The sequence below is a fragment of the Lepidochelys kempii genome, chromosome 20 (assembly GCF_965140285.1).
Source record: "Lepidochelys kempii isolate rLepKem1 chromosome 20, rLepKem1.hap1, whole genome shotgun sequence".
NCBI classification, from domain to species: Eukaryota; Metazoa; Chordata; order Testudines; family Cheloniidae; genus Lepidochelys; species Lepidochelys kempii.
In genome coordinates, this window is record NC_136399.1 from 22,675,038 (window position 1) to 22,688,256 (window position 13,219).

The 13,219-nt window shown below is 59.6% G+C and overlaps 1 protein-coding gene across 6 annotated transcripts in view; it reads left to right on the top strand.

Annotated features, from left to right (window-relative positions):
• The window catches only part of ADGRE5 (adhesion G protein-coupled receptor E5), a 47,450-nt gene that overhangs the window by 23,613 nt on the left and 10,618 nt on the right, over positions 1-13,219 (top strand). For 2 of the 6 annotated variants that reach the window (XM_073318205.2, XM_073318204.2), the window contains exons 6-10: positions 759-914; positions 3,557-3,691; positions 7,231-7,362; positions 9,301-9,432; positions 11,499-11,630. In XM_073318205.2, the coding sequence (XP_073174306.2) occupies positions 759-914; positions 3,557-3,691; positions 7,231-7,362; positions 9,301-9,432; positions 11,499-11,630 (687 nt within the window). The remainder of the gene's footprint in view (positions 1-758; positions 915-3,556; positions 3,692-7,230; positions 7,363-9,300; positions 9,433-11,498; positions 11,631-13,219) is intronic. The other 4 variants (XM_078849731.1, XM_073318206.2, XM_073318207.2 and 1 more) reach the window with 4 other exon arrangements.

The window sequence follows — 13,219 nt, forward strand, 5'->3', positions numbered from 1 at the left end:
AGTGCGCTCTGCCTCCTATGGGCCCTGGTGAGGAGAGAATAGCCACAGCCCAGTGTGCCCCACGCGCCCGATCCTCCCGCATGGGTCCTGCGGGGCAGAGAATCGCCACAGCACAATGTGCCCCAGCCACGCCCCCGATCCTCCCCCATGGGTCCTGGGGGGCAGGGAATAGCCACAGCCCAGTGTGCCCCAGCCACGCCCCCGATCCTCCCCCATGGGTCCTGGGGGGCAGGGAATAGCCACAGCCCAGTGTGCCCCAGCCATGCCCCCGATCCACCCCCATGGGTTCTGGGGGGGCAGGGAATCGCCACAGCCCAGTGTGCCCCAGCCACGCCCCCGATCCACCCCCATGGGTTCTGGGGGGGCAGGGAATCGCCACAGCACAATGTGCCCTAGCCACGCCCCCGATCCTCCCCCATGGGTCCTGGGGGGCAGGCAATAGCTGCAGTGCTGGGCACCCCGGCCTCGGCCCCTACATCAGGGGCTAGGAGCAAGGTGGGTGCAGGACCCCGACAGCAGCTCCACACCAGCTGGGGTGGCCCCTTTTGCAGGGTGGGGGCTTCTCGAGTGGCCATTCCGCTGCCAGAGCAGCCCAGTGCCGCCGGAGCGTAGCTGGGAATCAGGCCTGTGATTGTTAAGCTCCCAGGGGCCCGGTCGCCTGGGTCCCGTCACCCAGCTCGGTGTGGAGGGTTGGGGGGGGTGATACGGGGAACGTCTCCCTGCCAGGACCGTACAGAGCGTCCCCTCTTGTGCTGCAGATATTGACGAGTGTCGGGGCCCGAGCCCAGCAGACTGCGGACCCCACGCAAACTGCACCAACGTGCCTGGGAATTACTCCTGCAGCTGCACCGATGGCTACGAGCCCAGCTCTGGGAAAGCCAACTTCACACACGCGAGGGAGAACACCTGCCAGGGTGAGCTCTCCCCTGGCCCCCACAGCACCCTGCTCAGTCCCCCTGCACCCTCCCACACACACCCCTGCGCTCATTCCAGGCCTGGTGCTGCACCAGACGCTGCTGCTGGCTGCTGCAAAGGCACCCGATCCACTCACCGGGGCTGTGATCAGCCGTGACCCTCAACTCCTGGGGGCCAGGATCTCCCCTGCCTCGGTCTTTGGATTGGGAATAAACCCCTAGGTTTGCAGGGAGGCGCCGGGGAGACCGGTGGGGACCCTCGCTGTCCCCAGCACAGAGAATCCAGGCTCCTGGAGCCCCCTGAGCCTGGGAAGGGCCCTCGTGTATGGTACACACACAGCCCAGTGCTCTCTGCCCCTATGGGCCCTGGGGAGCCACACCCCCAATCTGCCCCCTCCCTCACGGCTGGGAGCAGAGCCTTTTCCAGCTCCACACTGACAGGGAGCCCCCTGGATGGGAGGGTGTTTCCTAGGGGCCCATTATGCCCCCTTAGGCAGCCAGGGCATCCTGACGGGAGAAGGGGGCAGGGGGTTCCAAGCCCTCGTTTGCGACATTCAGCCGGTAGTTAGAGCTTGTACCAAGTCCCAGCCGGCCATTCCCATGGGAACTGCCCTTTACACCCCCGTTTGGGGGGCACAGAGCCCCGGGCCCGTAGAACTGGGAGAACTCAGGAGCCCATTCGTTCAAACGCTTCCCCTGGCAGAGACCTCGCCCAGCCGTTCCTGCGCCCAGCCCCAGCCCGCAGGGGATAACCCCAGCCAGTGTCCTGGGGCGGGTCGAGGCACAAGAAGAAGTCAGCGCCGCAGTTATCTCAGCCAGCGTCCCGGGGATTGTCTGGGGATAGCTGGTATCGGGAGCCGTGGGGAGAATCCCTAGGGCTTGCCCCCGGGGGGAATCGATCGCGATCGCTGTTCTCTTTGGAAGTGCACTGATTATTCCAGACCAGAGTGTCCGGATGGGGAGCTATTCCACAGGAGCTGTTACCGTCAATTTCCCCGTGTACTGAAGCCCCTGGAGACACCCAGTCTCAGCTCCCTGCAACTCGGAGCGAGTTTGGAAGCCTCGGGACACCCGTGTGCCTGAGGGAGGGGAGAGCTCTGGCCACCCCACCAAGAACCCAGCGCATGGCGCCGTCTTCAGCAGACAGAGCGTTGGAGCAGGGGGAAAGCGCGTTGGAGCAGCGGCTGTGGCTGGATGTGTGTACAGCACCTGGCACCATGGTGCCCCGGCTGCGGCGCTACCCGCTATAAACATCCCGATCGAACCCGGACGGGCGGGATAAGGATGCCGGAAGCTCCGTTCCCATCCCGCGTGGACTCTTGGAAGCCTTCGGGGGCGGAACCCGATCCTACGTTGTTCCCGGAGTAAAGCAGGGCTCTGGAAACGCGGCGCCGCCTTGGTGCGTTCAGGAGAACCCGCGAGCGGTCGCAGGGTCGAGGGGCAGAGGAGGCAGAACTGGGCAGGACGCAGCCGGTCGGTTCTCCCAGGGTTCAGTCTGCCCCGGGAGCAGCTCAGCCTCGGAAGAGGCGAAACGGAGGCGCCGGCCAGGCTGAGACATAAGTAATGCTGGTACTTGCACAGTACAGACGGGATCAGAGCTGAGGCCCGTCTAGCCTGGTATCCCGGCTCCCAGGGGCCAAAGCCAGATGCTGCCGAGGACGGTGGAAGAGCCCTGCAGTGGCAGCCGGGGGATAGTCTGCCCTCACTTCCTGGTCTCCAATACTCAGGTGGGCTGAAGCCCACAGCAGGAGGTTCTCTCTCTTCCCAAACATTTGTGCCCTTTAACTCTGATCACTCGGCTGTTCTCATCATCCGTATGAATGTACAGTCGCTCCTTGAATCGTTCTCAAGTCTTGGCCGCAGTGACTCCTGTGGTGAGGAGTTCCACAGGCTAATCGCACATGGCGTGGAACAGCCTTTCCTTGGCTCAGTTTCAAATTTCCCCTCTTCTAACTTCCCTGACTGGCCCCTGCTCTCGTGTTATGAGATGGGGAGAACAGAAGCTCCCCATCTCCCTTCTCTATCCCCGTCAGTCACGTATAGACTCTTAGCACATCCCCTCTTACGTTCACTCTAAACTGACAGTCCGTCTTTTCAATCTCTCTCTGTAGAGGGCATTTCCAGGCCCCGATCATTCTCATTGCCTCTCCCTGAACCCCCTCTGGTTCTGCACTGTCCTTTGTGCAAGGGGGTGCCCAGGGCAGCTCATGGGTTGCAGAGGGGGTCACCCCATTGACTGATATCAAGGCATTAGACTAGCCCTCATGTTGTTCTCTATCCCCTTCCCCAAAGCAGCTCCCCATTTGTCCCTTCCAGGGGCGGACAGCTCATTCAGGCATTGCCATCTGCACTGATATTGCGGCACTGGGCATCGCCAGATCCGCTTGATAGCTTTAGCGAGCAGCAGGCACGTGTCCTGGCGGGGCTGCTTTTCCCTTCCCAGCTGGAGCGGCTCATTCCGGACAATAGCCAACTTGCTCCCGTTCGCTGACCCAGTAACTGAACTCCTGGCTCTAACCAGCCCCGTCTCCCCAGAGCACGGTGCATTTCGGACGGCTGGATTATCCCCCAGCAGCGTCACCCCAGTGCCCAAGGTACAGCTCCTAGATCAGCCTGACCTAGCGCTTTCTCTCTCCTTGCAGACATTGACGAGTGCCAGCGAAACACCACAGTCTGTCAGCCCCATGGGAACTGCATCAACATGCCAGGGAGTTACAGGTGTAAATGCAGTTGGGGATTTGGGAAGAGTCAAAGGGATACCTCTAAGATCTGCACAGGTACAACAGGAGCTGGGAACAGTCGTGGCAAAGGCATGATGTTTCTGGCTTCTCTGCAGTGTTGCTAAAGTGTGATGTTGCCTTAAAGCCCCACCTAGAGTCACGTGATTCCACTTTTGGCTAAAATCAAATGGATTGGTTTAAAAATCGGGAGATTTTTTTTAAAAAAAAAATCTCGTGACTTTTCTGCAGCCTGGCTCAGGGTTTGGGGCTTTTCTTGATTGCTTGGCATTGGCGATGCTGTTAATGCACGGCCACTGAGCTTACCCAGGACCTCTGAAACTAACCCGCATGCAGGGAGGGTGAAACTAACCAGATTGCCCTGAGGTCTCACTCTTTCTCTGCGCCACACCCGGGCAAAGTGTCTGTTCTGACTCCCAGCCTGTCTTACGAATTGGAAACTGAGCCCAGGGACTGAAGGTCGCCATGTTGCTTAATTCCACCGAGGCTCGAGCGTAGGGCATTGGGGACGCCATTAGAAGCTGCAACATCCCCCCAAACCTGCAGCTGCAATCAGAGCCCAAGATGCTCTTTCATAGCAGAGCTTTGAGGAGGGGAAGGTCAGGTCTTTGCAAAGCAAACTGAGCTGAGACGGAGCCGAGGACTCTATGTTGGACAACCTTTAATAGAGCTTGGACTCAGAAAGCCCATTAATTTCTGGAACCCCATTAACCTAACCCTCAGCAGCTGCTAAGGCTGGGGAAGGAGCTGGCATCACCAAGGAACCAGCTTGGGTCATTAGCAGGAATCAAACCCAGGACTTGTCTGCTGAAAGCACACAGCGCAGCTGCTGGAGCTAAGGGAGTAACTCCGGACAAACTTGCTCTCTCCTTGTTCCATTGCTCAATGGCCTTCGCTAGAGGCTGGCACATACAAGCCCCCTCACAGACATGGCGTAGGCCCGTTGCCTTCCAAGAAGTTTAACAATGGAGCAAAAGTTGAGTTTCCTGCCAAAGGAACAAGGGATTTTTTCCAGCCCTGATGCACTCCCGACACAAAGCTCCTCTCAGTGACGGGGAGCAGAGGGTAAAATCTGCATGGCGAGGCAGGGGAGACACATTCTTGGCCTTCTATGGAGGAAACAAGCTGAAAGAGACAGATCTAGTGGGTAGGGTATGAGACTGGGACTCGGGAGACTTGGGTTCTAGTCCCAGCTCTGTTACTGCTAGGTGTCCTTGGGCAATTCTGTGCCTCAGTTTTCTCTCCCACTTCTTGTCTATTTAGACTAGAAGCTCTTTATGGCAGTGAATGTGCAGCGCTCTGGGTGCTGCCTTTATGCAAATAACGACCAAAGGGAAAAGGTGTGGTGGGAAATAGCAAAACGCTGTCACAGGAAAGAGAGAGAACGGGAGTCTGAGAAGGAGCTGCTGGAGCACGGCCCAACGGAAGTATCCATGAGTGATCTTGACTCTCGCCGCTGATTGACTTGTTTGCTGGTGTCCAGGCGAAAGGGATTTTAGCTACAAGGATTTCTGTGAGAAGCAAAAGCGTTATGGATAAATATCAGGGAGAGCTTAGCTTTCTTCTGTGGCCCTGCCCCTACTTCCTCAGGAATGGCCGCCACCCATCTGTTCCTAAGCATGGTGACTGATAGGCCACTGCTGATCTGAACGCAAGGGGAGTCAGCAGAACAGCTCTGCCTGCTGATCCAAGCCTGCTCGTTCATCAGCCGACCCTTCAACTGTTTGGGTGGATAAATGTCTGTGATTTTATTAGCAAACGGTTTCCTCCGAAAACTTGTCACTGATGTTGTACAGTTGGTTCTCTAACCCCATGGTCTTTCTCTGCTTCCTCATTGGATGGCTGAAATGTTGGATTAATAAGCAGGAGAATGTCTAATTCCAGCACTTGTTCCTGACTGGGATTTCCGGGAAATCGGTCATGGCCATTTCCGCAGTGGCTCGACCGCTTCCCCCAGCCCGCTGGAATGACTGACGATGCGCCCGTCCCCCATGTGTCGCCACAAACTCAGTGCTTCTGTCTGAGAAATGGCCACAAAGCGGGGGCCAGAGCCCAGTGGTGTCAATTGTGCAGCACCACTGACTTCAAGGGGTTTTCGTCCCAGTTCTGCTTCTCCACCTCTCATTGCCCCAGACAGGACTGCAGGCTCCTCAGGGGCTGGCTGGCCGGAATGAGTGCGTCTCTGCACATACAAGCCGGGTCCCCAGGTAGAAAACAGCACTCCCTGCACGGGGCGAGTGACCCCGCTGCACCACGGAGCCCTGACGTCCCCCGTATATCCCCCTTTGCCCGGCAGCTGGCGCTACCCTGTTGGCAGCCTGGCGGGCGCTCGGCCCTCCAGCGTTTGGCTAGATCACAGCAGGGCTCTCTGCGCCCGGGCAGGGCGGGGCCCGTCTGTCGGATCAGACTCTCCACAGTGGTGAAAGGCCCCAGGATCAGCGAGGGCAGTAAAGTCCTCTCCCTTTGGGGCCGGATTGGTGAACCGCTGGGTGGCGACTCCGGCTGGGGCTATGCTGGGGGTCAGGCTGGGCAGGTCTCCTCCGGCTTCAGTTTCCACAGGCCGGATCGGCAGCGAGTGTCGAGCTGGCGTCATCCGTCTGAGGGCTCGGTGGATTTGCCCCATGGGGCCCTGGGCCTGGGGGTCACAGCAGGGTCCGGGAATGGACATTGTCAGGTTGCTGCTCACTGCACAATGTTAGGAATAGGGGGATCCCTGGATCCAGCTGGCTTCTAAACAACCACTTTACCAGCCGTGCAGGGCCTGGCCAAATGTTGGGGGTCTGCGGGCTTCTGCCATAGACCCCCGTGAGCACCACAAGAGAGCAAAGAAACTAGATAAAAGGGACACCACCCAATTCCCCTGCATGCCCCTGAGCGCAGCCCACCCACCCTTCTCCTAGTGCTCCATGGGAGGGGCAGTGCTGGGTGTATCCCAAACCAGGAGGGGAGCCATGCTGAGCGTGGCGCCCCCTTATGGTGACTAGCTCCAGTTCAGCACCCCCTTTCTTCTCTTGGAGTCGCGGCTGCCCCGTGTCTCAGCCGTCCGGCCAGGTCACGCTGTGATCCCCGTGCTGGGGGAGCCTTTCAAAGTCAGACCCCTCTCTCCTATGCCTGCCAGCGAAACCCTTTCACCGGGGCTCCTAGCCCCCCTTGCCTCAGGCCCCCACCACTGGGCCCAGCCCTCGGGCTCTATAGAAGCCCCCCTCCCAGGCGAGCTTCCTTCTAGCTAGCGCCCTGCATGCAGCCTAAGTCGCTTCCCCTTTGTAGTTTAACTGGCTGATCGGTCCCCCGCCTTAACCCCGCTCTCTCAGGGCTGGTGCAGGGAGATCACAGGGTCCTGGTCTGGCAAAGGTTGGGCCCCCCAGTCTGGGGGTGTGGGAGGGGTTGAGCTGCAGGGATTGGGGCCCTGCAAATAGCAGGGAAGAAAGGAGAATAGAAGGTGGGGGGTTAGATGGAGCGGACAGACTGACCAACAGACCTTGCCCCCTGCAATCGGTGGGGGGGTGCCTCCGTGGTCATTCGCCCCCAGTGCACCCCCAGCCGTGCTGTGTATGACACCCCCCGCTTTCCCCTCTCAGACATCGACGAGTGCCGCACGATCCCAGATATCTGCGGCCCCAACGCCACGTGTATCAACGCTATAGGGAGCTACCGGTGTGAGTGCCGGGCCGGCTACGTCCCCTCCAACAGGAACACGACCCTGTGCCAAGGTGGGTCCTGCCGCTGGGGACATGGAGGGGGCACCTCGGGGGGCTGGGGAGGGCCTGGGGTTACACAGGCAGAGGTCTTGCCCAACGGGGCAGCGAGCTGGGAACTGGTCTGGGATGGGGCACCAGCCCCCCTGCTCCCCACCGACAGGGTCCCTCTGGGTCTCCGCCCTGGTCCAGGGGACCTCAGCCTCCAGGCCCTCACCTCCCCCCAGCCCAGCCTGTCCGTCCACTGGGGTCTTTCCGGTTGTCTCAGAGCCACAGCCACCAGCATGGCCATGTCTGGCTCTGGGAGTGGAGCAGGGGCAGGCCGGGGAGGGGGTGAGCAGGGCTGTCAGGAGCCAGGCGTCTCTCCCCTCCAGCAGTGTCGAATTCCAGCACTCATTCCTGGCTGGGATTTCCGGGAGAATCGGTCATGAGAATGACTGACGATGCGCCCGTCCCCCATGCATTGCCAGAACTCAGTGTTTCTGTCTGTGAAATGGCCATAAAGCGGGGGCCAGAGCCCAGTGGTGTCAATTGGTGCAGCACCACTGACTTTAAGGGGTTTTCGTCCCAGTTCTGCTTCTCCACCTCTCATTGCCCCAGACAGGACTGCAGGCTCCTCAGGGGCTGGCTGGCTGGAATGAGTGAGTCTCTGCACGTACAAGCCGGGTCCCCAGGTAGAAACCCCCTGCTCCCTACACGGGGCGAGTGACCCCGCTGCACCACAGAGCCCTGACGTCCGTTTGCCCGGCAGCTGGCGCTACCCTGTTGGCAGCCTGGCAGGCGCTCGGCCCTCCAGCGTTTGGGTAGATCACAGCAGGGCTCTCTGCGCCCGGGCAGGGCGGGGCCCGTCTGTCGGATCAGACTCTCCACAGTGGTGAAAGGCCCCAGGAGCCAGCGAGGGCTGTAAAGTCCTCTCCCTTTGGGGCCGGATTGGTGAACCGCTGGGTGGCGACTCCGGCTGCGGCTATGCTGGGGGTCAGGCTGGGCAGGTCTCCTCCGGCTTCAGTTTCCACAGGCCGGATCGGCAGCGAGTGTCGAGCTGGCGTCATCCGCCCAAGGGCTCGGTGGATTTGACCCGTGGGGCCCTGGGCCTGGGGGTCACAGCAGGGTCCGGGAATGGACATTGTCAGGTTGCTGCTCACTGCACAATGTTAGGAATAGGGGGATCCCCTGGATCCAGCTGGCTTCTAAACAACCACTTTACCAACCGTGCAGGGCCTGGCCAAATGTTGGGGGTCTGCGGGCTTCTGCCATAGACCCCCGTGAGCACCACAAGAGAGCAAAGAAACTAGATAAAAGGGACACCACCCAATTCCCCTGCATGCCCCTGAGCGCAGCCCACCCACCCTTCTCCTAGTGCTCCATGGGAGGGGCAGTGCTGGGTGTATCCCAAACCAGGAGGGGAGCCATTGGGGTGGAGTCTGTAAAGCTGAGCGTGGCGCCCCCTTATGGTGACTAGCTCCAGTTCAGCACCCCCTTTCTTCTCTTGGAGTCGCGGCTGCCCCGTGTCTCGGCCGTCCGGCCAGGTCACGCTGTGATCCCCGTGCTGGGGGAGCCTTTCAAAGTCAGACCCCTCTCTCCTATGCCTGCCAGCGAAACCCTTTCACCGGGGCTCCTAGCCCTCCTCGGGGCTTCCTAGCCCCCCTTGCCTCAGGTGCCCCCGCCTTAACCCCGCTCTCTCAGGGCTGGTGCAGGGAGGAGATCGCAGGGTCCTGGTCTGGCAAAGGTTGGGCCCCCCAGTCTGGGGGTGTGGGAGGGGTTGAGCTGCAGGGATTGGGGCCCTGCAAATAGCAGGGAAGAAAGGAGAATAGAAGGGGGGGGGTTAGATGGAGCGGACAGACTGACCGACAGACCTTGCCCCCTGCAATCGGTGGGGGGGTGCCTCCGTGGTCATTCGCCCCCAGCGCGCCCCCAGCCGTGCTGTGTATGACACCCCCCGCTTTCCCCTCTCAGACATCGACGAGTGCCGCAAGACCCCAGATATCTGCGGCCCCAACGCCACGTGTATCAACACTAATGGGAGCTACCGGTGTGAGTGCCGGGCCGGCTACGTCCCCTCCAACAGGAACACGACCCTGTGCCAAGGTGGGTCCTGCCGCTGGCGACATGGAGGGGGCACCTCGGGGGGCTGGGGAGGGCCTGGGGTTACACAGGCAGAGGTCTTGCCCAACGGGGCAGCGAGCTGGGAACTGGTCTGGGATGGGGCACCAGCCCCCCTGCTCCCCACCGACAGGGTCCCTCTGGGTCTCCGCCCTGGTCCAGGGGACCTCAGCCTCCAGGCCCTCACCTCCCCCCAGCCCAGCCTGTCCGTCCACTGGGGTCTTTCCGGTTGTCTCAGAGCCACAGCCACCAGCATGGCCATGTCTGGCTCTGGGAGTGGAGCAGGGGCAGGCCGGGGAGGGGGTGAGCAGGGCTGCCAGGAGCCAGGCGTCTCTCCCCTCCAGCAGTGTCGAATTCCAGCACTCATTCCTGGCTGGGATTTCCGGGAGAATCGGTCATGAGAATGACTGACGATGCGCCCGTCCCCCATGCATTGCCAGAACTCAGTGCTTCTGTCTGTGAAATGGCCACAAAGCGGGGGCCAGAGCCCAGTGGTGTCAATTGGTGCAGCACCACTGACTTTAAGGGGTTTTCGTCCCAGTTCTGCTTCTCCACCTCTCATTGCCCCAGACAGGACTGCAGGCTCCTCAGGGGCTGGCTGGCCGGAATGAGTGAGTCTCTGCACGTACAAGCCAGGTCTCCAGGTAGAAACCCCCACTCCCTGCACGGGGCGAGTGACCCCGCTGCACCACGGAGCTCTGACGTCCCCCGTATATCCCCCTTTGCCCGGCAGCTGGTGCTACCCACGTTGGCAGCCTGGCGGGCGCTCGGCCCTCCAGCGTTTGGGTAGATCACAGCAGAGCTCTCTGCGCCCGGGCAGGGCGGGGCCCGTCTGTCGGATCAGACTCTCCACAGTGGTGAAAGGCCCCAGGAGCCAGCGAGGGCTGTAAAGTCCTCTCCCTTTGGGGCCGGATCGGTGAACCGCTGGGTGGCGACTCCGGCTGCGGCTATGCTGGGGGTCAGGCTGGGCAGGTCTCCTCCGGCTTCAGTTTCCACAGGCCGGATCGGCAGCGAGTGTCAAGCTGGCATCATCCGTCCGAGGGCTCGGTGGATTTGGCCCGTGGGGCCCTTGGCCTGCGGGTCACAGCAGGGTCCGGGAATGGACATTGTCAGGTTGCTTCTCACTGCACAAAGTTAGGAATAGGGGGATCCCCTGGATCCAGCTGGCTTCTAAACAACCACTTTACCAGCCGTGCAGGGCCTGGCCAAATGTCGGGGGTCTGTGGGCTTCTGCCATAGACCCCTGTGAGCACCACCAGAGAGCAAAGAAACTAGATAAAAGGGACACCACCCAATTCTCCTGCATGCCCCTGAGCGCAGCCCACGCACCCTTCTCCTAGTGCTCCATGGGAGGGGCGGTGCTGGGTATATCCCAAACCGGGAGGGGAGCCATTGGGCTGGGGTCTGTAACGCTGAGCGTGGCTCCCGCTTCTGGCAACTAGCTGCAGTTCAGCTCCCCCTTTCTTCTCTTGGAGTCGTGGCTGCCCCGTGTCTCGGCCGTCCGGCCAGGTCACGCTGTGATCCCCGTGCTGGGGGAGCCTTTTAAAATCAGACCCCTCTCTCCTATGCCTGCCAGCGAAACCCTTTCACCGGGGCTCCTAGCCCTCCTCGGGGCTTCCTAGCCCCCCTTGCCTCAGGCCCCCACCACTGGGCCCAGCCCTCGGGCTCTATAGAAGCCCCCCCTCCCAGGCGAGCTTCCTTCTAGCTAGCGCCCTGTAAGTCGCTTCCCCTTTGCAGCTTAACTGGCTGATCGGCCCCCCGCCTTAACCCCGCTCTCTCAGGGCTGGTGCAGGGAGATCACAGGGTCCTGGTCTGGCAAAGGTTGGGCCCCCCGGTCTGGGGGTGAGGGAGGGGTTGCGCCGCAGGGATTGGGGCCCTGCAAATAGCAGGGAAGAAAGGAGAATAGAAGGGGGGGGGTTAGATGGAGCAGACAGACTGACCGACAGACCTCGCCCCCTGCAATCGGTGGGGGGGTGACTCCGTGGTCATTCGCCCCCAGTGCGCCCCCAGCCGTGCTGTGTGTGACACCCCCCCCCGCTTTCCCCTCTCAGACATCGACGAGTGCCGCAAGACCCCAGATATCTGCGGCCCCAACGCCACGTGTATCAACACTAATGGGAGCTACCGGTGTGAGTGCCGGGCCGGCTACGTCCCCTCCAACAGGAACACGACCCCGTGCCAAGGTGGGTCCTGCTGCTGGGGACATGGAGGGGGCAACTGGGGGGGCTGGGCAGGGCCTGGGGTTACACAGGCAGAGGTCTTGTCCAAGGGGGCAGCGAGCTGGGAACTGGTCTGGGATGGTGCACCAGCCCCGCTGCTCCCCACGGACGGGGTCCCTCTGGGTCTCAGCCCTAGCAGGGGAGGGCTCAGCCTCCAGGCCCTCACCTCCCCCCAGCCCAGCCTGTTTGTCCACTGGGGTCTTTCTGGTTGCCTTAGAGCCACAGCCACCAGCGTGCCCATGTCTGGCTCTGGGAGCAGAGCAGGGGCCAGGCCGGGGAGGGGGTGAGCAGGGCTGCCAGGGGCCGGGCGTCTCTCCCCCCCAGCGGTGCCTGCATTCCTGCTGCCTGGCTGGATTCTCTGCCCTGGGAAGATGGCAGTAGGGGGCATAGTCTGTGCCTAGTGGCCACTAGAGGCCACTGGTTTCAGAGTGGCAGCCGTGTTAGTCTGTATCAGCAAAAAAAACAAAGAGGACTTGTGACACCTTAGAGACTAACAAATTTATTTGGGCATAAGCTTTCGTGGGCTAAAACCCACTTCATCAGATGCATGCCATAGAAAATACAGTAGGAAGATATATATACAGAGAGAACATGAAACAATGGGTGTTACCATACACACTGTAACGAGACCAATCAATTAAGATGAGCTATTATCAGCAGGAGGAAAAAAACTTTTGTAGTGATAATCAGATGGCCCATTTCAAACAGTTGACAAGAAGGTGTGAGTAACAGTTGCGGGAAAGAATTAGCATGGGGAAATAGGTTTCAGAGTAACAGCCGTGTTAGTCTGTATTCGCAAAAAGAAAAGGAGTACTTGGTGGCACCTTAGAGACTAACCAATTTATTTGAGCATGAGCTTTCGTGAGCTACAGCTCACTTCATCGGATGCATACCGTGGAAACTGCAGCTTGGATTTAAACTTGGAGAGTGGTCAGTTTGGATGAGCTATTACCAGCAGGAGAGTGAGTTTGTGTGTGTATGGGGGTGGGGGGGTGGAGGGTGAGAAAACCTGGATTTGTGCAGGAAATAGCCCAACTTGATTATCATGCACGTTGTGTAAAGAGTTGTCACTTTGGATGGGCTATCACCAGCAGGAGAGTGAATTTGTGTGGGGGGGTGGAGGGTGAGAAAACCTGGATTTGTGCTGGAAATGGCCCAACCTGATGATCACTTTAGATAAGCTATTACCAGCAGGACAGTGGGGTGGGAGGAGGTATTGTTTCATATTCTCTGTGTGTATATAAAGTCTGCTGCAGTTTCCACGGTATGCATCTGATGAAGTGAGCTGTAGCTCACGAAAGCTCATGCTCAAATAAATTGGTTAGTCTCTAAGGTGCCACAAGTCCTCCTTTTCTTCATGGGGAAATAGTTTTTACTTTGTGTAATGACGCATCCACTCCCAATCTTTATTCAAGCCTAAGTTAATGGTAAATAGTTTGCAAATTAATTCCAGTTCTGCAGTCTCTCATTGGAGTCTGTTTTTGAAGTTTTTTTGTTGGAGAATTGCGACTTTTAGGTCTGAAATTGAGTGACCAGGGAGGTTGAAGTGTTCT